This window comes from Gopherus flavomarginatus, chromosome 6, assembly GCF_025201925.1.
Source record: "Gopherus flavomarginatus isolate rGopFla2 chromosome 6, rGopFla2.mat.asm, whole genome shotgun sequence".
NCBI classification, from domain to species: domain Eukaryota; kingdom Metazoa; phylum Chordata; order Testudines; family Testudinidae; genus Gopherus; species Gopherus flavomarginatus.
Window position 1 is genome coordinate 107,794,350 of NC_066622.1, and position 23,715 is coordinate 107,818,064.

The following is a 23,715-nucleotide window of genomic DNA, read 5'->3' on the forward strand; positions in this document are numbered from 1 at the left end:
CTGCGGTGAAGTGAATGGCAAACCCCTCACACACACCAGACTGGGCTCAGGGCAGCCTCCACTCTCTACCCTGGCTGAGATCCGGAGAGCCTGGCGGCTTTGCCCCACAGCCCTTTGAATCTGCAGTGCCCGGCTCCTGCCTCGAGCCTCAGGACTAGGGTAACCGCAGCAGCAGCAGCGCGCAACGCAAAGGAGCCGCCGAGCAATTTCCCTAGTCCCAAACCGCCATGTACTCCGGCTCTGCGTTCAGCTGCCAACACTCAAAGCTAGAGAAGGAATTTTCCTGTCATTCAGCCTTTCCATTTGTTTCGAGGAACTGACCTGACACGATTCTCTAAGAACTTCTGTTGTTAGCCCAGTATAACCGGGACTATTTTACGATCAAAAGGGAGGATTTTGTCATTGATCCATATCTTTCCTTTTAAAACCACGCGTTGTCTCCCTCCGTGTCTGTGGGTTTCTTGGGCTAATTCTTTGTTGCTGCCATAGAGGTGAAGTCACACAGCATAGACGTTTAATACCGGGTGCTAAGTTTTGAGTGACATGCTGAGCAAACCTGATGCCTCCTTACATTATCGAGTGAATCAGGGAACTCAAAATAACTAAAAGTTAGGAAAATAAAATGAAAAATAAGGGGACATTCCATTTGTAGTTAAAAACAACCCTATCTAATGATTTTCTTGGCAATCAGATTTCTGAAAGCGACACACAGAGACAGAGCTAAGAATAATCCTAAAAGGCTAACAAAATATTGTCACAAAGTACTGTATGTCTGAAACAGCGTTATGTCATTTTATTCACCTCTGGATGCATCAGTCTGGCTATATCCCAACTAGTTGATTTTGTAAACAGTCAAGGTTTCAGTTGCAGCAATGTGCACGAAACATTACTGCTTTTTATGATGCCTATGGCTATTAAAAACATTCTATTCTACTCTGGTACTCTTAAACAGGCACTGAAAGTACAATCACATTGATTTCAATAGGACTTTGTAAACACTCCATGTACATCATATTGGATATGATGAGTTACTATGCAAAGGTACCTGTAATGAAACCTGTTAATGGCATTAAAAGGGAATCCAGAATTGTTGGCCATTATAACAGGATACTTAATAAAGTATGACAAAAATAGTCACCTTTCACTTATGCACTAACCAATGCCTTTCCCACTTCCAGGGCAAAAATTAAAGCAACTTTAATTAACATCCTTCACATTAAAATAATCACTGCTCTTGAAGTTGCTAATATTATCTATTCTGGCTCACTAAGGAGGGTGGCTGAGGGGCAATTTACATAACTGTTTTTGGATTATGTGCAGGAATCACTGGGTGAAATTTATGACCCAGATTATGCAGGAGGTCAAACTAGATGATCATAATGGTCACTGCTAGCTTTAAAATCTTTGAATCTGAAAAGTGGACAAATGTAGAAATGATTGGAAATGCTTTGAGCAAGTGGCTGCCTACTGCATTATGAACTTAAATGAAGGCAATAGGAAACCTTTCAAACACTGAGATACCAGCAGCCATCAACACAGATGACTGCAGATAGCACGTAGTCAGAAGTTCAGGTTTTGCTGTACTCTCATTTGCCAAATTTAAGAATTCTGTGCATCATATTGTGAATAACCGCAGCAAATTACCTAATAATACCAAGAGAGATTCTTCCTAGGCAAAACCATGGGTATAGGACATAGATATTGGGGCCTGATCTCCTGAGTTGCTTAAAGCTTCCTGAGGTGTACTGAGTCCCTTTCAATTCCCACTGATTTCAGCACCTCCCAGTACTGGACCGTTAGTGAAACCAGCAAATAAGCCCCACAGTCCTTGGCACTATCCTCAGTTGAAGCAAGGATTTCACTTTTGAATATAAGACAGTATGTAGCTAGTAGTGAGTTCTCAAACAGCCTGATTGCACTATGCAAAGAGAGTTATAAAACACTGAACATGACTTTAGTAGGAAATTGGAGGGCATGTAGGAAATGCTAATAAAGCTCAACACAAATTCTTTTCTCAGTGAAGTCTATGGCAAACTCCACTGGGGCAGGAGCAGGCCCTGCTTGTCCAGTTCTGGGTGAAGATGAAAACAAAGAAAACCCAGACTGGAAAAGAAAACAGGAACAGAGGAGAAACAGCAGTTGCAATTTGCATAATTGCAGCAATATTACTGAGGAAAAAACAAGATACTGTCAGTCAAGAATGAGCTAAAGAGAAAAACAGTATGCACAAAGAGCCTGAGAATTCTGGGACTACCCTGGGAAAGAAGGCAGGATATTTTTTTTAATCTTCTTGAAAGATGATTACCGGTAACTTTGTCACTGGGTATGAAGGAAGATCTCTCATTTAGTTGGTATGAGCCTACCAAATACCCAGCAGCTAACTTAATACTGGTCTCAGTACTCCATCGTACAGAGCTGAGCAAGAAAAATATTTTGTGCAAAGAAAAGAATCATTGCTTTGGCCAGGTACACAAGCCAAAAGGAAATCTATGGCACCAGGAAAAAAAAGTCTTTCCTCCAAAAGAAAAGTGAGGTGGTATTTAGCTAACAAAACAGAGAGTTCAGCATAACGAGGCATTCTGGGGAATACTGAGGAGGAAATGGGCTCTTGGATATGAAGGAAGGGATTGTTGTCTAGCAGTAATAACAAGGGCCTGGAAAGGAAGGCTCTTGTAGAGCTTTTCAGGGTCTCACAGTTTGTCTCTGTGAATTTTGGCAAGTAATTTAAGCTACCCTTAAGTAAGTGATCTGTTTATTGCCCAAGAACTTTGCTAATGTAGATTTAAGATTGACCAGCAATCCCTAATATATTTCCAAAACACTGAATGCATCTATCTGTAAACCTCTGAAAACCAGGAACCAGAGAGTTAAGGTACACCTCAGCCATATGCGTGCCAACTGCCCTTCACTATGTTAGAAACAGATGTCTTGATTGGTGCAGGGTTTACTTGCAGCAGATTGACACAGATCATGCTGTCAAGTATCAGAGGGGTAGCCGTGTTAGTCTGGATCTGTAAAAGCAGCAAAGAATCCTGTGGCACCTTATAGACTAACAGACGTGCAGATCATGCTGCAATGAAAAAGATCATGGACACTCCTTTCTGCATAGAGTTGTGTCAGCTGGGCAGAGAGGGGAGCACCACAGTTTATTCTTGCTGTGGGGATCTGTAACAATCCGGTAGTATATATGCACTGCAGGGCAGAGGTAAGTGCAGGTGAGGTTCAGGGGAAATCTTTAAGAGACGGGTCAAGTGGGTGGTAACACCTGGGTTGGTTGTTCAGAGTAGGTGAAGTGGTTGAGTATAGGCCAAATGTAGCTAGCTGTTATTCACTAAGCTTGCCCTAAATAGCACTTTTGTCACAGTGAGGACATGATCAGTCAGTTTCTCATACTATACCCAAGTGCTGTGTCCCCACAGTACTCCATAGCCTCTGAACAAATAGAGTGCTATGATATCTGTCAAGGGGTCACTAAAGTTGCAGACTAGGGCTGATGTGCATCATAGCTCTGTGTTTCCTGGTTTTTAAGAAGTTTAAATTTGTTCAGAACTTTGTACTTCCTGGTTTTCATACATTTAACTGTGTTTACAATCAACATTGCAGAAGAGTATGAGGCACTGGCAGTCAACTTTAACTAAGTCCTGGTCTACACTGTGGGGGGCAGGGGGAAGGATCGATCTAAGATACTCAACTTCAGCTGTGAAAATAGCGTAGTGAAGTCAACATATCTTAGATCGAATTAAAATTACTTACTTTGCTCCCTCGCGGCACGCTGTGGCTCTCTCGTCGACTTTGCTTCCACCTCTCACTGAGCTGGAGTTCAGCAATCGACGGGAGAGCAATCGGGGATTGATTTATTGTGTCTACACTACACATGATAAATCAATCCCTGATAGATCAGTCGCTACCAGCCAATCCGGCAGGTAGTATAGATGTATCCTTAGTATTAATGAAGCTTTTGGCCAGAGACTTTCCTTTGTGTTTGAGGAAGTGGTGATAGTAGTGAGGAGGGCATGGTTGAGGTGCACCTCTGATTGGGAGAGGGGAGCAGAAGGAGACTTCCTTGGAACACTTCATTGCCACTTAAATACAAGCTCGCCTCTCCCCCTGGCCCCTCCATGCCTCAGTACAGTTAAAGGTGCCATTGGGAAGAAGGCAGGTATGATAACTCATCAGCTGTGAGAAGCACATCTACCATCTAGAGGCAGCAAGAGGGGAAGGAGGAGCCCCCGACTCCATATTCTACTTCAGGAGTTAATTTAGGGGGAAATGCTCTACATCAAAGGAGGTCAGTAGAGGTGTGAAGCAGCCCACTCATTTCAGGGATCTTCTCAGAAGAATCAGAGCACTCCCATGGAGATGAATCACCCTGAGAGGTGTAACTGACCCATTCAGCTCAAGGGGTATTGGCTTCTCTCTGCCTCCTCCCCCCTCCCCGCAAAAAGACCTTGTCTTCATTGCAGAAAAAAAAAGTTTTTACATGGCAATAACTAACACCAGATAGCTATCATGATGTAAACAGCCTAGCAGACACAAGGCACAGGCAGTTTTTAACCTCCGTGGGTACGTCTTCACTGGCAGTATTGAGTTTACACTGGTGCCAGTGGTGCCATGGCACCAGGCCCAGGCTCCAAAGGGGTCCCAGCCTGGCTTGCTCCACTTAGACTGTGCTCCGACGCCATGCCAGCTCTTCTCCACTTCCTCATCTCTTGTCCCACACCCACCACTTGCTCCTGTTGGCTCGCAGGCCAACCAAGGGCCCCTCTCTCCCCCTTGGATAGAACCCACTGCAGCTCCAGGCAGTCTCTGCTGCCCGCCACTTGTGGGGGCCTCAGCTGTCTCCAACTCTGAAGCCAAGCTGCCTGGGACCAGTGGAGAAGCTGGGCCAGTCTCAGTTAGTGTGGAGGGCAGTGGCAGGGGGGCTTGGCTGACCCCCCCCAGGGTGACCACACTTCCTAATGGGACAGCCAGGGGCTTACCTGAGCTCTGCGCCCCCCCTGCTCCCCACAGGGCTTGCCAGAGCCACCACTGCCTGGGGCTGACCCCACCCCGACCCTCTCCAGCTCCATGCCCTGTGCTGCCTGCATCTGGGGCTGAGAGCTGGAGCCTTGTGCTACCTGGCTGGGGGTTGAGCCCGGCCAGCTTCACGCTGCTGGGGGCTGGGGCTGACCACTCCTTCCCCCCTGAGCTCCATGCACTGCTGCCAGGGCTGGGGCTGACCTCCCCCAGCCCCGCTGCCTGGCATATTGCATCGCCATCACCCACCCACCCACATTCCTTTGAGCCCCACTGGGGGGGCACCTGACTTTTTTTGGTAAACTGGGCATTTGTTCATTTGCTTTTGCCAACTGATCAGCTGGCACAAGCAAACAGGACAAATGCCAATTTTTGTCAAAAAAAAGTTGGGACGGCTGGAACAGTGCTTAAAAAGGGGACTGTCTCTGGCTCTGGCCAAAACGGGACATATGGTCACCCTACCTCCAGGCCGGTGAGTCCTGAGGGAGTCCAGCCAGGGCAGGGGCAGACCCTGGCTTGGCTGATCACACCACTCCCAAGAGACCAAAGCAGTTCCTCATCCCGGCACTGGACTGGCCCTGGCTGCACTGCCAGCTCAGCCTGGCAGACATAGTCACCTCCCAGCAGAGCTGGTGAATGCGGCCGGAGGTCAGGGTGTGGGAGAGTTGGCTTCTGGAGGGGAGGGGGTTATGATGGGGTGCTGGGCTGCGGGGCAGTAGGGGAAGCTTGTGTGTTTTGGCATGCTAGGCAGTGCTGGGGGCCTTTGGGGGGGTCAGTGGGAGAGGTCTGTGTGTGTTGAGGTGCTGGGCATTGGGGGGGGTCTGAGTGAGGTGCTGGGTAGTTGTGGTGGGGCTGTGAGGAAGTGCACTGGACAGTGGGGACTGGGGGAGATCTGTATGTGTTGGGGTGCTAGAGAGTGGGGGGTTCTGTGTGGGGGGCTGGGCAGTTGTGATGGGGCTGTGGGAGAAGGTGCTGGGCCATAATGGTGGGACTGTGTAGGGGGGCACTGGGCACAGGTGGTAGTGTGCAAGGCACTGTGGATTTGTGGTGGAGGATCTGGGGGGGCGCTGGGTATACGGAGTCAGGGGGTGTTGGGTGCGGTGTGACACAATATGAGCCCACCCCCGAGGGGAAGAACAATGCTGGCAGCACAGGGCTGGGCAGGTCAGTGTGCATCTGGTGCCTGACAGTTTGTATACTGTGCCCTTGCACTGGGCTGGGCAGAGCGGGGCTGCTCCTGCCATGTCATGCCACATTGCCCCTTGCTCCGGGGACCCACCTCCCAGCACCATGTTCCATTGCCCCGATGGGGGCCCACAAATATGTTTGGTGCCAGGCCCATAAAAGATTAATCCGGCCCTCTAGACTGGAATAAAAGACCCACAGCATGACTGCACCTTGCCTGGTCCCCTAACTGGAGCTCACGGGACTCAAGCTCCAGGACTAAAAGTTGCTGTGAAGACATTCAGACCCTGGCTGGAGCCTGGGCTCTGTAATCCTCCCTTCTCCCAGGGTCCCAGAGCTCAGCATCCAGCCCGAATGTCAGCACAGCAGTTTTACAGCCCTGCAGCCTGAGCGCCATGATCCAGAGTCAGCTGACCCTGGCCCTCTAAAGGTGTTTAATTGCTGAGTAAACATATCCAATGGAGCTAGCTGAGGTCAACCCAATGCCTATGTTACTGCCCACAGGAACAATTCAGAAGTTATGAACTGTATGTAACTCACCTGGCCATGACAGGAAGTGGGTAACAGAATACCTAGAGAAGAGAACAAGCTCTAGCCTGCAGAAACTACCCAAGCACTTGGGAAAAGGAGATAGGGTCCAGCTATATGCTTTTTCCTGGAGAAAGTAAACTCTTCTCTTCCTGGAAATGGTTGAAGCCTTGAGTCAGTAAGGAGTCCACTTGGTTTTTTGTAGAAAATAATTGTGGTCCGCTTGACACTAGATAGTTTCTAGACAAGAAGACCTCTGTTTTATTCCTGAACAATGGGTCTGATTCTTTCTTACTTCACTTTGACTGCCAGGGATTTACACCAGAACCCAGTGACTGTTTTATGTTCTTGTGACAACCAGGAAGAGTTTCATTGAAAAAAAGGGATAGCTTAGTTTATTTGCTTCTCTAGAGAAAGACTATTCCCGGAAGGAGGGACCTGTTGGATTGCGCAATACTTGTTTTGTTGGGAACACTTGACCCAGCAAAGACCCTTGTTTTGGTTACACCACCTCTTGCAGAGTTTGACTGTTTGGGGCTGTGGGAAGTCATCCAGTGCACCTGTATCACAATGGGTAAATAGTACTTATCAACTTAATAGGTGTGCTGTGCTGCTTAATGTTTGCCAAGTTCTTTGATATCATAAAATTAGGGATGTTGACTCATCATCATGACAAAAGGCTTCAAGCTCATAGGTGACTCAGGCCTTGTATACATAAAAACACTTTTTCTGTGCAGCTTTAGGCTTTTTGTTTGTAACATAAATTATCTTGTGTCCCCACACAAATGATTTTTTTTCCTTTTTAATCTTTCATCTTATTCTGCAACAAGTAATATGCTTTGGCAGTGACATAACTGTCACCTCAGTTTCCCTAGAAAATAACCCAGGGTTACACTTATATTGGTTTTATTAAATGCTGCTATTGAATCAAACAGAAAAGGGATGGAGCTTATTCATGCTTTCCCACATTCATCGCATTCATACCCTCATGCACACACACAGGCAGAGAGTTACCGGAAACAGCAGAGGAAGCCGAGGCATAGTAGATCTGGTGATCCGGGCTGGCGAGCAGATCAAGAAGGAGCAGCCTTGTGTGCATGCCTTCTTCCTTTTTGGAACTGGGTGGCTTGTGTTACATACACTGAGTTTCCCTTCTCTGTCCGTCACCGAGAAGCATTTCCAGCCCTCATTCCTTTCATGCATATCAGGTTCTTCTTTTCTTTACAGCACCCCGTGATTGCCTTCTCAGGGCAGATTACATGAGAACACCTGTCTCCTGTCTCCTGACTCTTTTCTCTTTGCAGTTCCTCTCTGCCCAGTCTCACATACACTCCCTTGTTCACACTCCCTTATCTCCCACACACTCCCTTGTTCACACTCTCTCTGATTGCATGATGGAATATTACAAAGCTTGGAGGTTTATACAAGTCGTAAATGAAAAGGTTACAAAGCTTGCAAACATTGCAAAACTTAAAAGGCTATGCTAACAATAATAAAGTTACAAAGTTTGCAAAAGGTTACAGAATTTAATGATCATACTAGCAATGACTGAAAAGTTACAAATCTTACAATCGCATTCTACTGGATTGAGCAGAGGCTTTACATAATAACAATAACTATTTTGGAAAGAATAAAGTTGCTGCTGTAAGGTTTGTTTGGATGCAGCCCCATTCTGAATTAACTATACTGCTTTAGGTAGTCCTCCACTGCTGTCCCAAAGTGCATTGCTTCACATCTGATTGGACTATCTGGGTTCTGGATTGAGCTGTCTGGTGATACCCTCCACTACTCTGGGATTACCTTGACCAGATATCCCCCCACCTCTGTTTAAATGGTGGCACACAGCCAAGCACGTCCCCAGCATGTAGTAAGTTCACAGACACCAAGTCCATTAGCACTAGGGTGACCAGACAACAAGTGTAAAAATCAGGACAGGGGGTTGGGGGTAATAGGAGCCTATATAAGAAAAAGACCCAAAAATCGGGACTGTCCCTATAAAATCAGGACATCTGGTCACCCTAATTAGCATCAGCATGTTCCATGCTTCTATGTGATTATGTCAGGAGATCTTGGATGTTCTTGCACTCTGGGGAGAAGCGCAGGTTCGTGTTTATCTTTCCAATAGTCACTGGAATGCCAAGCTCTGTCGGTGGTTAGATGCAGGGTAAGGCCTACTCCTGGGACACAGGCCAGTGCCAGGGCAAAGCCAAGTAGCTGCAGGTGACAGATTTACAAAGCTGTCCAAGACCTCTAGCAAAGCTCCTAGTACATGTGGTTACTATGAGGAGCTGGACTGGATTTGTGCCTGATTAGCCACCACAGAACTCTGGTTTATGTTGGACAGTTTGGCCATGGCTCATGATGAGACAGATATGCCTTCAGAAACCACAAAGGCAGCAACAGTCTCTGACCAGGAGGAAATTCCCTTTGACAGCCAAGATCTCTTTGGCATCTTTCAGATGGTGTTGGCTGGCTGGGCCCAGAGGTGATGTTCCCCTGCTTGAAAATGACCCAGGAAAATGTCAGGTAGACATAACCACCGGGGATTCATTATTCTGCTCCTCTAGTAATGCTTACGCCGTGTTATGGTGGTGATCTTCCATCTCCTCCAAAGCTACCCACCTGGGCTATTGCCGATACATCTGGAGCACCCTGTTTGAATTCATGATGGTTAGGATTGCAGGGTTCAGCACTGATTCCTCTCTGCTGTCTCCTGTTAGTCTGATAATTTATTTGAAACTGAAACAGTTTGAAAATTGTGCTTGCTTGTGAAAACCAGACAAATTATGGGATTCAGTGGCAGGACTCATGCAAGTTTGACACCCTCGTCCTGCCCAAGTCCTAGACATCCACTAGGTCGCCTACAATAAACAACCATACTGAATTTAGTGGCTGATACCTGCCCAGAATGTTGTGCATTTATTTTGTAACAGTGCAGTGCTGTGTGTTTGCTACGATTTGTAAGGGAAGTAGCGTACGCATCTTTAGACGAAGCAATGTGGATATTTTTTTCAGTTGAGTTATACCTCTATACTTAGAGCAGAAAAAATTATGTATTGGAAAAAAACCCACCCCTTTCCTGCAGGTTAGGCCTCAGACAACAATGGAGGCTAACAATTTGCTCCCAGTAATTCACTGGTATTGCAAGTATAAACATCTCCTTTATATCAACTTCTTTTTCTTAGTCTATTGTTGGTCAGTCTTGCCTCATCCTCTGCTGGCTTGTATAACATCCTGCTAATTTAGATTGCAAACTATTCAGCCCAAGGATCTAATTAAATCATATATTCTATAAAGTTCTGTGCACACATGATGTTCTATCATTAAATAATAACTAATAGTAATTAAATATTAATCACCAGCCAGATTTCCTGTCTAGAGAACAGAGATACATTTATGTACTGTATGTTTAAAGTACTTTGGTTGGAGGTTTGTTAGCATTATTTTGCCTCGGTGACTTTACCAGTGGAATAGAAGCCACTTTAAAGAATAATGGAATTTTAGCATGGAGCGTGGTAGTGAGAGCTGGCTCCAGGCACCAGCTCAGCAAGCAGATGCTTGGGGTGGCCAAGGGGAAGGAGTGGCAGGTTGGGCTCTTCGGCGGCGAGTCCCTCAGTTCCTCCTGGAGCGAAGGACCAGCCGCCGAATTGCCGCTGAAGAAGAAAGCAGCGCAGTGGAGCTGCTGTCAATCGTGATTGTGGCTTTTTTTTTTTTTTTTGTGCCGCTTGGGGCAGCAAAAACCCTGAAGCCAGCCCTGATGATAGTGGCTCCATAAATAAAACTGAAGCTACTTTTGCATTATCAATCTGATTTTTTTCAAACTCTTCTACATCTCAAGTCTCCCAAAAGAAATTACTATAGAGCATGATATGTCAGCACAGATCATTACTTGGAAGCTTAGTAAAAAAATCAAAAAAGAAGTTTAAAGATATAGCTCTCAATCCTGCAATATGGGGTCAAAGAACAGGAGACACCTGAGGTGAGAACAAGGGTTGGATGTGCAGGTGATAAGTAGGGGTTTAACAGTGTGCATGCTTGCACGCTGTCTGTTGCACACACCAGCGTAATGGATCAATTTATGATCTAGGACAGAGGCTCTCAACCTTTCCAGACTACTGTACCCTTCAAGAGTCTGATTTGTCTTGTGTACCTCCAAGTTTCACCTCACCTAAAACTTACAAAATCAGAAATAAAAATACAAAACTGTCACAGCACTCTATTACTGAAAAATGGCTCACTTTCTCATATTTACCATACAATTATAAAATAAATCAATTGGAATATAAATCTTGTACTTACATTTCAGTGTATAGTATACAGATCAGTATAAACACATTATTGTCTATGAAATTTTAGTTTGTACTGACTTTGCTAGAGCTTTTTATGTAGCCTGTTGTAAGACTAGGCAAATAGCTAGATGAGCTGATGTAGCCCCTGGAAGACCATTGAGTATCCTCAGGGGTACATGTACCTCTGGTTGAGAACCACTGATATAGGATACAGCTGCTGTGATTAGGAATGGACAAGAAAAGGACACAGTTTTGCTGCCAGTGTGGCGCATGCTAGCACAGCTTCTTCTTTGCACAGGACTCCATGAGGCAACTCATTGGCCTGCTCCCTGCCTAAAGCCCCAGCTCCTGGAGTCGTGTGATTACAGAATAGAAGCTTTTAGTTCTGATCGTTGGGAAGAACGGCTGAAAAATGTGAACCAAGGTTAACCAAGGCACAGGCAGAACCTTAGCCTGCAGGCAGCCTGAAACAGTAGCTCTGAAGTGGGAAACTTCCCCAGGCAGTTCAGTGTGGGTGTTAACGCCAAGCCCTGCTTCTGTAGGTGGCTCTGCCAACACTGCCTCAGTACATGACTGTTTGTTTGTGGCAGAAAAGTGCTGAATGCCTGGCTAATAACCCAAGTAGATATATCTTGACTGCTGGGATAAGTGCAGGAGGCCCTTTTCCCCTGCTGCCACTGCTCTAGTGGAAAGGGGGTTCCATGCCCCTGCCTCTTTGACAAGGAAGGGAGGAGACACCTGCCACCACCATTCCAAATGGTGGTATCAGGGTGGGGAGGTGAAGCAAGGGCCCACATTCCTGAGTTCAGGGGAGGAGCCCTTGAAACTACTTCTGCCTGGGAACTGTGAGCAGCCTTTGCATGGAGAGGTGGGATCAGAAGCCATGTATGAGTTGTAGCTTACTAGGGGTCCAAAAAGGAGTATATGGGTGAAAGGATGATCCTTTTGGGGTAGATGGAGGCACAGGGAGGGATGGCAAGTCTTGGAGGTTCGGATATTTGGGACAGAGAGGAAAAGCTCACAATGACTTAGTCTGTGGCCCTTTGAAGTGACTCACCCTGCCATTTCTGAGTTCTGGGAGTTTGATAAAAGCTTGCCACATCTCATGATCTGTTTGGCCTCAGAACTCCAACTGTGACACTCACCTCTGAGCTTGAACTAGTGCCTTTTTCCATTTGATCTTGTGGTTACTGATTGTGGAAGTGTAATCACTTCTTAGAAACCTCACTCATGCATTGGAATTTATAGGGTCTGGAAGAGCCCCTAGCCTCTGGGAAGATGGATTTATGTGCATTGGAGAGTTTCCGTTCAGTGCAGCTATGTGCACCTGTGCCATTTACTCCATTTTCAAGCAGGGGTAAGCTACATTAGTGCAAATTACTGATCAAAGTAGCTTTACCTGTCCAGACTAGGAGTTTGGCATCGGGTAGCTATGTGAGCTCAGTTTATCACTGGCTGACATCCAGGGCCGGATTAACTTTTTATGGGACCGGTACCAAACATATTTGTGGGCCCCCATTGGGGAAATAGGACATGTGATGGGGGGCGATCTTCACACACATCTACCTATCCCAGGGGTGGCCAACTTGTGGCTCCGGAGCCACGTGCAGCTCTTCAGAAGTTAATATGTGGCTCCTTGTAAACGCACCAACTCTGGGGCTGGAGCTACAGATGCCAACTTTCCAATGTGTCAGGGAGTGCTCACTGCTCAACTCCTGGCTCTGCCACTGGCCCTGCCCCCACTCCACCTCTTCCTGCCCCCTCCCCTGAGCCTGCTGTGCCCTCATTCCTCCCTCCTCCCCCTCCCCCGAGCCTCCTGCATGCCACGAAACAGCTGATTGGGAGGTCCAGGGGCAGGCACTGGGAGTGGATGTGGGAGCTGATGACATGTTACTGTAGCTCTTTGGCAATGTACATTGGTAAATTCTGGCTCCTTCTCATGCTCAGGTTGCCTCCCCCCTGCTCTAGCAGGTTGGGTGTCACGGTTACGGGGCCGGGGAGCTCCTGCCTGGGTACAGCAGCTGGAAACAGGCACGGAGCAGGGACACTGGGGGTGTGTGCGAGTGGGTCCCATGAAGGCACCTCCGGGATTCTGGGGCCTGGGCTCCTCCCCGCGTTTACCTGAAAGGCAAAGAGGATCAGTTACCAGGAGCACTGGGCCCTGACGTGAGACTGGCAGGGATTGGGGCCACTCCCCAGCACCCCCAGGGACTCTCCTTTTGACATGGGGGGAAGCTGGGGAGGGCCCAGGGGCTGCTTCTGGCTGAGGGGAAACAGTGGGTGAGAGAGTGTCCCCAGGGGGTGCTGTGTGAGCCCAGGGACTGTAGCTGGCTGGGAGGGGGTCTCCCCAGGGGGGCTCCCCAGGGGGCTGGGTGGGGGAGGGGCTGTGGCTGGCTGGGAGGGGAACTCTCCCCAGGGGGTGCTGGGTGGGCCCAGGGGCTTTGGGTGCCCTCCACGGCAGTGGCTACTCACAAGAAGCCCTGCAGGTTGCCAGTGGCATTCATCTTCATGATGAGGATGGTGCCCACAATGATGCCAATGATGCCCATGGCCTGGCCCAGGGCTCACACCAGGGTCACTGTGGTCTCAGGGATGGGGGTGGGCACCTGGGCTTCTGGAGAGAGGGACACGGCCTGGAGTAAGGGGAGGGGCTGTTCCCACCTTCCCTCCCAGAGCTGGGATAAAACCCAGGCATCCTGGCTCCCATCAGCCCTGCTCTAACTCACTAGACCCAACTGCTATCCCAGAGCTGGGAGAGAACCCAGGCATCCTGGCTCCCAGCCCCACTCCCCTCCCAGAGCTGGGAGAGAACCCAGGAGTCCTGACTCCCAGACATGTGCCCAGCAGGGTCCTCAGGTGCCCCAGCCTTACCCCAGTGCTTTGTGAAGGGCTCGGGCAGCCCCCCACGCTCCACCTGGTAGTCATAGAAGTTGCTCTGACTGGGGAGGAAGAGCAGGTAGGAGAACTTGCAGAAGGAGTTGTCCTGGCGGGGGTAGAAGTCGGTCTTGGAGACGCCCTCTGTCACCTCCTACCCATTCTTCAGCCATGTTAGGCTGAGCACCGGTGGGGAGAAGTTGTCCATGAAGCAGATCAGGATGTTGGGCTCGCCCAGCTCCACATGGTCTTCGGGGAACACAGTCATCTCAGGGGGCACTGGGGAGACAGGGGTTAGTGGGTCCCATTGCCTGCCCCTGAGCCGGCCAGTCCCTGCCCTGGGGCCGGATGGGAGCCAGGGCCCCCTAGAGGGGAAAGGCCCCATTCCCACACCCTGAGCCAGCCAATCCCTGGTGCTTACACTCCAGCTCAGGGGTCTCTCCCCAGGACTGTAGGGGTGTCGCTGGGACTGTTCCAGCTCCCTGCACTGACTGCTCATGGGGCACCAGGGGCAGGGGAGAGAATCCCTCAGGGGCAGGGCCTGGCACTGGGCAGGGGCAATGAACAGCCTTTGGCAAAGGAGCTGCCCTGGGCCACCAGCCTGGAGGGTGTGAACTGCCCAGGCCTCCTGCCCTGCAGAGCCCTGGCCCAGCTGACTGGCTCCCCGGAGCCCTCCAGGGGCTGGGAGGGGTGCTGAGAGGTTCTGAGTGTAATATAATAGTTCACTGAAAGGTGACAGGGCCAGAAAGAGTTAATTAACTCACAGACTGACTTGACCCATGGCCGAACTTTAGGGTATGTCTTCAGTATCGGCTGGTAGAAATTGATTTCTCGGGGATCGATATATCGCGTCTCATCTAGACGTGATATATCGATCCCCAAATGCGCTCCTGTCGACTCTGGAACTCCACCAACACGAACAATGGTAGTGGAGTCAACAGGGGGAGCCGCGGACATTGATCCCTCGCAGTGAGGATGGTAGGTAACTTGATCTAAGATACTTCAACTTCAGCTACGTTATTCACGCAGCTGAAGTTGCGTATCTCAGTTCGATCCCCTCCCCTAGTGTAGACCAGCCCTCAGAGACTTGTTAGGAAGATCTGTAAAGGAATAGAGCTTTGAAATGCAAGTCTGCGTTGTTAGAGGTAGAAGGGTAGGTGTTTGCTCAGGTCTTCTGATGTCAGCAAAGAAGTCTTGTCTATTGCAATGATTCAAAGATCAAAAAGGAGTGTTAACATTTAGGAAGATACTTGAGGGAAATAACATTATTGTCTATGTGTCTCTTTGGAGGTTGTGGTGACCTGGATCTGAACTGTTTAATGGATGAATTACCTTATGCTAATTGCCAGGATGTTTGGAAGAAGGAGAGTTGAGCATATTGTTTTCTCAGGCCAAAAGGCTGCAGGAACTGTATAAAAACCCTGGGACGTGATCCTGCTTCATCTCGGATCTGCTTTGGGTTTCAAGAGGGGGAAACCTTAAGCCATAAGTATTGAAATTCCCAGTTATTGATTGGAGCCACCCTGAATATGGACATTGCACTATAACCTATGGACTGTTTCTAGAAGGACTTTTTACAACTACAAACTCATCACTTCTGCTGTCTATCTGATCCTCAAAAAATTGAACTCAAGTCTGTCTGTAAATTGATCTTTCAACCAACACACTCTTTTCTTTTTTCATAAATTTTAGCTTCGTTAATAAGAATTGACTCTAAGCATGTATTTTGGGTAAGATCTAAGTTATAAGACCTGGGTATGTGGCTGATCCTTTGGGATTGGAAGAACCTTTTCTTTTATATGATGAGACAATATTTTCAGTAATCATCATCATATCTGACTGGTGTGTCTGAATGGAGGCCTGAGGCTAGGCACTTTAAGGGAACTGCGTTGTTTGGAATTCTGAATAACCAGTGAGGTACTATGGAAGCTGTTTTGTGCTGGCTTGGGAAATCTAAGTATTGAAATAACCACTAGATTTTGGAGTTTCTCTGCCCCGTTTTGTTTGCAGTTCTCCCTAATTGAGTGACCTCAGCTGGTTCCCATGGGCAGCACCATCACAGGGGAGCTCTCAATCTCTGGTGGGGTCTGGTATCAGGCTCGAGTGGGTGTGCGAGCAGGGGAAGGTGGGGGAGCGATGGGAGGGGTCTTTGCTCAGGAAGGTGGGGAGATGGAAGGTGGGGGAGGGGTCAGGCCCCTGGGAGGGAAGGTGTGGGGAGGGTTTAGGTCCACAGCGGGGAAGGTAGGGGGAGGGCAGGGTTCAGGTCCCTGGCAGGGAAGGTGCGGGGAGGGTTCAGGCCCCTGGTGGGGAAGGTTGGGTGGCTCAGGTCCCTGGCAGGGAAGGTGAGGGGAGGGGTCAGGTCTCCGGCTGGGAAGGGACACTGTATGTATGAAACTGAAGAAAAGCCTGTTGAGAGTCTTTGGGTTAAATTTAGACGCGAAAGCAACACGGGTGATGTTGTGGTGGACGTGTGCTATAGACCATGAGACCCGGGGGGTGAGATAGACGAGGCTTTCTTCTGGCAACTAACAGAAGCTTCCAGATCACAGGCCCTGGTTCTCATGCGGGACTTCAATCCCCCTTACAGCTGCTGGGAGAGCAATACAGCGATGCACAGACATTTTAGGAAGTTTTTGGAGAGTGTAGGGGACAACTTTCTGGTGCAAATGCTGGAGGAACCGACTAGGGGCCTTGCTTCTCTTGACCTGCTGCTCACAAACAGGAAAGAATTGGGAGGGGAAGTAGAAGCGGGTGGCAATCTGGGCAGCAGTGACCATGAGATGGTTGAGTTCAGGATCCTGACAAAAGGAAGAAAGGAGAGTATCAAAATACTGACCCTGGACTTCAGAAAAGCAGACTTTGACTCCCTCAGGGAACTGATGGGCAGGATCCCTTGGGAGGCTAATATGAAGGGGAAAGGAGTCCAGGAGATCTGGCTGTATTTTAAAGAAGCCTTATTGAGGGTGCAGGAACAAACCATCCCGATGTGCAGAAATAATAGCAAATATGGCAGGCGACCAGCTTGGCTTCACAGAGAAATCTTTGGTGAACTTAAACACAAAAAGGAAGCTTACAAGAAGTGGAAACTTTGACAGATGACTAGAGAGGAGTATAAAAATATTGCTAGAGCTTGAAGGGGAGTAATCAGGAAGGCCAGAGCACAATTGGAGTTGCAGCTAGCAAGGAATGTTAAGAGTAACAAGAAGGGTTTCTACAGGTATGTTAGCAACAAGAAGAAGGTCAGGGAAAGTGTGGGACCCTTACTGAATGGGGGAGGCAACCTAGTGACAGATGATGTGAAAAAAGCTGAAGTACTCAATGCTTTTTTTGCCTGGTCTTCACAGACAAGGTCAGTTCCCAGACAGCTGCACTGGCCAATACAGTATGGGGAGGAGGTGAGCAGCCCTCAGTGGTGAAAGAACAGGTTAAGGACTATTGAGAAAAGCTGGACATGCACAAGACCATGGGTCTGGATCTAATGCATCCAAGGGTGCTGATGTGATTGCAGAGCCATTGGCATTATCTTTGAAAATTTGTGGCGATCGGGGGAGGTCCCGGACGATTGGAAAATAGTGCCCATATTTTTAAAAGGGAAGAAAGAGAACCCAGGAAATTATAGACCAGACAGTCTCACTTCAGTCCCTGGAAAAATCATGGAGCAGGTCCTCAAGGAATCCATTGTAAAGTACTTGGAGGAGAGGAAGATGATCAGGAACAGTCCACATGGATTCACCAAGGGCAAGTCATGCCTGACCAATGTGATTGCCTTCTATGATGAGATAACTGGCTCCAGGGATGAGGGGAAAGTGGTGGATGTGATATATCTTGACGTTAGCAAAGCTTTGGATACGGTTTCCCACAGTATTCTTGCCAGCAAGTTAAAGAAGTATGGCCTGGATGAATGGACTCAGGGCCGGTGCAAGGAAGTTTCGAGCCCTAGGCGAAACTTCCACCTTGCACCCCCCACCCAGCTAACCCCGCCCCCCAAGGCAGCTAACTCAGCCCCCTACCCGGGGAGCCCTCCCGCAGCAGCTACCCCCCCCACCGCGACAGCTAACCCCTCTCCCCCCCAGTTCTCCCATGGCAACTAGCCCCGCCCAGGGAGATGCCCCCTGTCCTCCCACGGCAGCTAAGCCTGCCTGGGGAGACTTTCCCCCACTCCCCGCCCTGCCACGGTAGCAAACCCTGCCTGGGGAGACCTCCTCCCATGGAAGCTATCCCTGTCTGGGTTTTCCCCCATCCAGCTCACTTCGGCTCCGCCTCCTCCACTGAGCAAGCTGACGCCACTCTAATTCTCCTCCCCGCCCAGGCTTGCGGCGCTGATTGGAGGAGACTTAGAACTGGGCTGTGTGCCCAGCGGAGGAAGCGGAGCGGAGGTGAGCTGGGGCAGGGAGCTGTTCCCCTGTGTGCCCCTCCCGTTACTAAGGGTAGCTCTCCTCGCGCACCCCCCCCCCAGCTCACCTCCACTCCACCTCCTCGTCTGAGGGGACTTTTAGGTGCCCCCAACCACTAGGTGCCGTAGGCGGCTGCCTAGTTTGCCTAAATGGTTGCACCAGCCCTGAATGGACTATAAGGTGGGTAGAAAGCTGGGTAGAATGTTGGGCTCAACGGGTAGTGATCAACGGCTCCATGTCTAGTTGGCAGACAGTATAAAGCAGAGTTGCCAGGAGACAGAGTGTCTGCCATTTATGTACCCTGGCCCTTTGCTCTGCAACAATCTCACCCCCTAGAGACTTAAGAAATGCATAGGGGAAACTGAGGCACCCACATAATATTCAGAGGAAACATTAAGAACAATCTCATTCTGTTACAGGAGCGCTGGTTCTGATATGGCCCCAGGGCAAGGACTGGCTGGCTCAGGGGCAGGCAATAGGACCCACTAACCCCTGTCTCCCTAGTGCCCCCTGAGGTGACCATGTTCCCCAAAAGCCCCATGGAGTTGGGAGAGCCCAACGTCCTGATCTGCTTCGTGGACAAATTCTTCCCGCCGGTGCTGAGCCTCACGTGGCTGAAGAATGGGCAAAAGGTGACAGAAGGCGTCTATGAGACCGACTTCTACCCCCACCAGGACAACTCCTTCCGCAATTTCTCCTACCTGCCCTTCTTCCCTAGCCACGGCGACTTCTACGACTGCCGGGTGGAGCACAGGGGGCTGCCCAAGCCCTTCACGAAGCACTGGGGTGAGGCTGAGTTGCCCGGGGACCACGCTGGGCATAGGGCTGGAAGCCAGGACTCCTGGGTTCTATCCTAGCTCTGGGAGGGAGGGGTGGGAACAGTCTCCCTTCACTCCATGCCCTGTCCCTCTCTCCAGAAGCCCAGGTGCCCACTTCTGTCCCTGAGACCACAGAGACCCTGTTGTGCACCCTGGGCCTGGCTGTGGGCACCATCCTCATCATAAAGGGCATGAAGATGAACACCGCCCACAACCCGCGAGGCCCCTTGTGAGTAGCCGCTGGCCGGGGAGGGCACCCATTGCAGCTGCAGCCCCTGAGCCCACCCAACACCCACTGGGGAGACCCACACCTGCTGTGCCCCCCTAGCCAGCCATAGCCCCTCTCCCACCCAGCACCCCCTGGGCAGACCCTCCCACCCACTGTGCTCCCCCACAGCCAGCCACAGCCCCTGGGACCACCCAGCCCCCACTATGTCAAAGGGAGACTCCCTGGGGGTGCTGGGGAGTGGCCCTGATCCCTGCCAGCCTCGCGTCAGGGCCCAAGGGCTCCTGGTAACTGACCCTCTTTGCCTTTGTGAGACCCACTCGCACTGCCTTCCAGCCCCCATCTCTGCCCCCAATGTCCCTGCTCTGCTCCCATCGGTGCCAGCTGCTGTACCCAGGTGGGCGGCGCGGCAGGGGAGAGGGCTGCTGCCCCATGGGGTTGGGAATGGGGGGGTCGCCCCTTGTCAGGGGGCAGAAGGGAAGAGGGCTGCTGCCCATGGGACAGGGAATGGGGGGGGGTCGCCCCTTGTCAGGATGCAGCCAAAGGAGATGTGCAGGAGTGTGATGGAGTAGGGGCTATCTGTGTGGGGGATGGGAGAGCTGGGGATTACTTTAGGTGAGGGACAAGTGCTTAGCCTGTAACCTGAGCCAGGGAGCAGGGAGGTGTGTCAGCACCTTTGCCCGGGAAGCTGGACAAAGGAAGGGGCCAGCTGGAGGGAGAGGGGGGTTTTATTCGGTTTTGGGCTGGGTGGTTGGAATTCAGGGGACTAAGTTTCCTGGACCCCCAGAGGGGTTTGATTGAGGGGTCCTGGCTGTGCCTACAAGCTCTGCTGTAACCTGCATTCCTGTTGTCCAATAAACCTTCTGTTTTACTGGCTGGCTGAGAGTCACTGAGAGTCCCAGGAAGAGGGGTGCAGGACCGGACTCCCCCACACTCTGTGACAAGGAGCGCTCGTCCCACCAGCCTGAACATGGGGAGGAAGGGCATAAAAACTCTACCCCCCAAGTCTCTGAGCCCCTCCGCCTCTCTGCTGCATTCACCCACCTCCCCTGTGGGGTAGGGTCGGGACATTGTCCCCATGGCCCAGCTGTGGGAGAGGGCCAGAAGAGTCAGTAACTGGCCCAGGGTCACACAGAGTCTGTGGCAGGGCCGGGAATGACCCTCTCCGGCCCCTCCAGTGCCCAGCCCCTCCTGCAAGGGGCAGTGTGAACATCCAGCGCGTTAGCCGAGGAGGGTGAGTTGGTGCCATGCGGTGGGGCAGGTTTGGGGAGGGGGCAGGAACCAATATGCCCCACACAGGGCACAGAACAGACTCCAGGAGGAGGGAGTTTGGTCACTAAGAGCAGATGGGAACTGGCAGCTTCTCGAGGGGCAGAGTCTGTGTCCCACCCCACACAGAAAATCACCTGTATGTAGATAAGAACATAAGAACAGCCAGACTGGGTGAGACCAACGGTCCATCCAGCCCAGTATCCTGTCTTCTGATAGTGGCCAATTCCAGGTGCCCCAGAGGGAATGAACAGGACAGAGAATCATCGAGTGATCTCTCTCCTGCCATCCATCTCCACCCTCTGACAAACAGAGACTAGGGACACCATTTCTTACCCATCCTGGCTAATAGCCATTGATGGACCTGTCCTTCATGAACTTAACCTAGTTCATTTTTGAACGCTGTTGTAGTCTTAGCTTCATAACATCCCGGCAAAGAGTTCCACAGGTTGACTGTGCATTGTGGGAATAAATATTTCCTTTTGTTTGTTTTAAACCTGCTGCCTGGTAATTTCATGTGGTGACCCCTAGTTCTTGTGGTATGAGAAGGAGTAAATAACACTTCCTTATCTACTTTCTCCACACCAGTAATGATTTTATAGATCTCTATCATATCCCCACTTAGTCATCTCTTTTCCAAGCTGAAAAGTCCCAGTCTTATTAATCTCTCCTCATACATCAGAGGGGTAGCCGTGTTTGTTGCTTTTAACAGATCCAGACTAAGAGTCCTGTGGCACCTTATAGACTAACAGACGTATTGGAGCATGAGCTTTCGTGGGTGAATATCCACTTCGTCAGATGCATGAGGGGAAGTGAGTATTAACCCACGAAAGCTTATGCTCCAAAATGTCTGTTAGTCTATAAGGTGCCACAGGCCTCTTTGTCGCTCTCCTCATACAGAAGCTGATTCATACCATTAGTAATTTTTGTTGCCCTTTTCTGTACCCTCCCCAATTCCAATATATGATTTTGAGACAGGGAAACCAGATCTGAGCATGGTATTCAAGATGTGGGTATGACAAAGTGGGACTGGTCTTAATGTTTCCTCTGAATACTGTATGGGTGCATCAGTTTCCCCTATGCATTTCTTAAGTCTCCAGTGTGCATAAAGGGCCAACAATCTCTCTCCTAGCAACAAATGGCTGGGGCCCTTCCCTCCTGCAAGGAAATAGCTATAGGTGAACAAAGAGATCAGGTGACCTCCTGGCCCGGGAAAGAGACAAAGCCCAGAAAGGAAGGGATGGAGGGGGTTTCAGTTTGAAGCTGGCTGGGGATGAGGGGTGAGGTAGATGTGGGTATCTGGTTCGCTGCCCCAGGATGGACCTGGCTGAGAGGTCCTGTTCTCTGTACCTGCAAGCTCTGTTTTAGACTGTGTTCCTGTCATCTAATAAACCTCTGTTTTACTGGCTGGCTGAGAGTCACGTCTGACTGCGGAGTGGGGGTGCAGGACCCTGTGATTTCCCCAGGACCCTGCCTGGGCAGACTCGCTGTGGGAAGCGCACGGAGTGGCAGGGGATGCTGAATGCTCCAAGTCAGACCCAGGAAGGTGAAGCTGTGTGAGCTTCTTGCCCTGAAGACAGTCTGCTCCGAGGGAGAGCTGCTCCCCAAAGTCCCAACTGTTTTTGTAGGGAGCAGTTCCAGAGCATTGCTTGGGGACTCTGTGACAGTGGGCGTACCATGGATTTATAGAGAGGCAATATGATATTATCTGTCTTATTGATGTAAGCAGAGTCAGGATAAGCTCTACCCTGACATCTGGTGGAAAGAATTTCAGAGAGTGTATTTCCATAGGCACGCCCACCCTATCCCAGACTCCCAAGCTGTGGGACTGCTTGGTGACAAATTGCTCACCCTCAGTTGGGTGGTACTGGCTAGACATGGGACATGGGTTCCAAAACCCAGAGAATTGAGAGAGGTTGGGGACAGGTATTTGTGCCTGGTGGTGCAGTTGCCTTGTGGAGCCAGAAGCATCAGTTGCATCTCCTCCTCTCTCCACTGTAGAATGTCAGAGTTGATTTTTTTTATTCCTTTAAGCATTTAAATGCAGGTTACTGAGCTGCACTCACTTTGGGCTAATGGTGCACTAGCACTGGGGCTCCCCTACTATGAGCTGGCGTCACTAAGAGCTGAAAATCGCTAAAATCACTGAGCTGAGAGCACTGAGTATGGTGCTAACTGGTGGGGAGCCCAAAGCTATACTGTGGAACAGAGCTGCTGGTGGAGTGGAGCAGTTTGTGGGGACGGCTGGAGCGGATCACGGGACAGCTGGTGGCAGCAGAGCGGCTGACAGAGCGGAGCAGCTGTGGGAAGGGTGGAGCGGCCCACAGAGCGAGCGGAGCTGAGCAGTTTGCAGAGAGAACTGGAGCAGCTCATGGAGCAGAGCAGCTGGTGGAGCGGAGCAGTTTCTGAGGACGGCTGGAGGAGCAGCGTGGAGCGGCTGGTAAAGCGGAGCAGTTCGTGGAGAAGGCGGAAGCAGAACCCACGGAGAGGCAGGGCAGTTGGCCCCGGACCACGTAAGGTGCCCCTTTCTATCCATGCTGGGGGGAGGGACCTCTACAGATAAACTCTCGAACTCTGGGGTGGCATTGACCAGAGACTTTTGGGTTGTTGGACTTTGGGGTGATTGGACTTAAAACCCTAAAGGGAAAAAGGACAGTGCCAAACGTACTTGGAGGTGGGTTTTTGTTTATGGTTTGTGTTATAACCCTGTTTGTGGTGTTTCTCCAATGGGATGCCGCATTAATTCCTTCCTTTATTAAAAAGATTTTGCTACACTCAGACTCCGTGCTTGCGAGAGGGGAAGTATTGCCTCCTAGAGGCGCCCAGGGGGGTGTGGTATGTGAGTGTCCCAGAAACGGAACCCCTGGATACTGAACCCGGCCCTTGTTGCTGCCAACTCAGAGGGGCAGAAGGGTTACATTTTTGGGGGCTCGTCCGGGATACCTGGGTCAGTACCCCTCGCAAGCACCTGTTGAGTGTTCCACTGTAATGGGAAATAATTGTGTTTACATTTTGAGGAAACTACTGTTTGTATAATGGCTAATATGTCGGGTTTGTTGGGCTCCAGTCCTGCAGCCTCTAGCTCAGGGGCAGCGGATTCAGCCTACGATTGGGCA

General features: G+C 50.1%; 1 protein-coding gene across 1 annotated transcript; it reads left to right on the forward strand.

Annotated features, from left to right (window-relative positions):
• The first annotated feature begins 16,028 nt into the window (after window positions 1-16,028).
• LOC127054523 (HLA class II histocompatibility antigen, DP alpha 1 chain-like) lies at window positions 16,029-19,337 on the forward strand. Its single transcript, XM_050960760.1, has 3 exons — window positions 16,029-16,068; window positions 18,791-19,072; window positions 19,204-19,337. Exons 1-3 carry the CDS (start codon window positions 16,029-16,031, stop codon window positions 19,335-19,337), a joined length of 456 nt encoding a protein of 151 aa, XP_050816717.1.
• The last annotated feature ends 4,378 nt before the right edge of the window (window positions 19,338-23,715 follow it).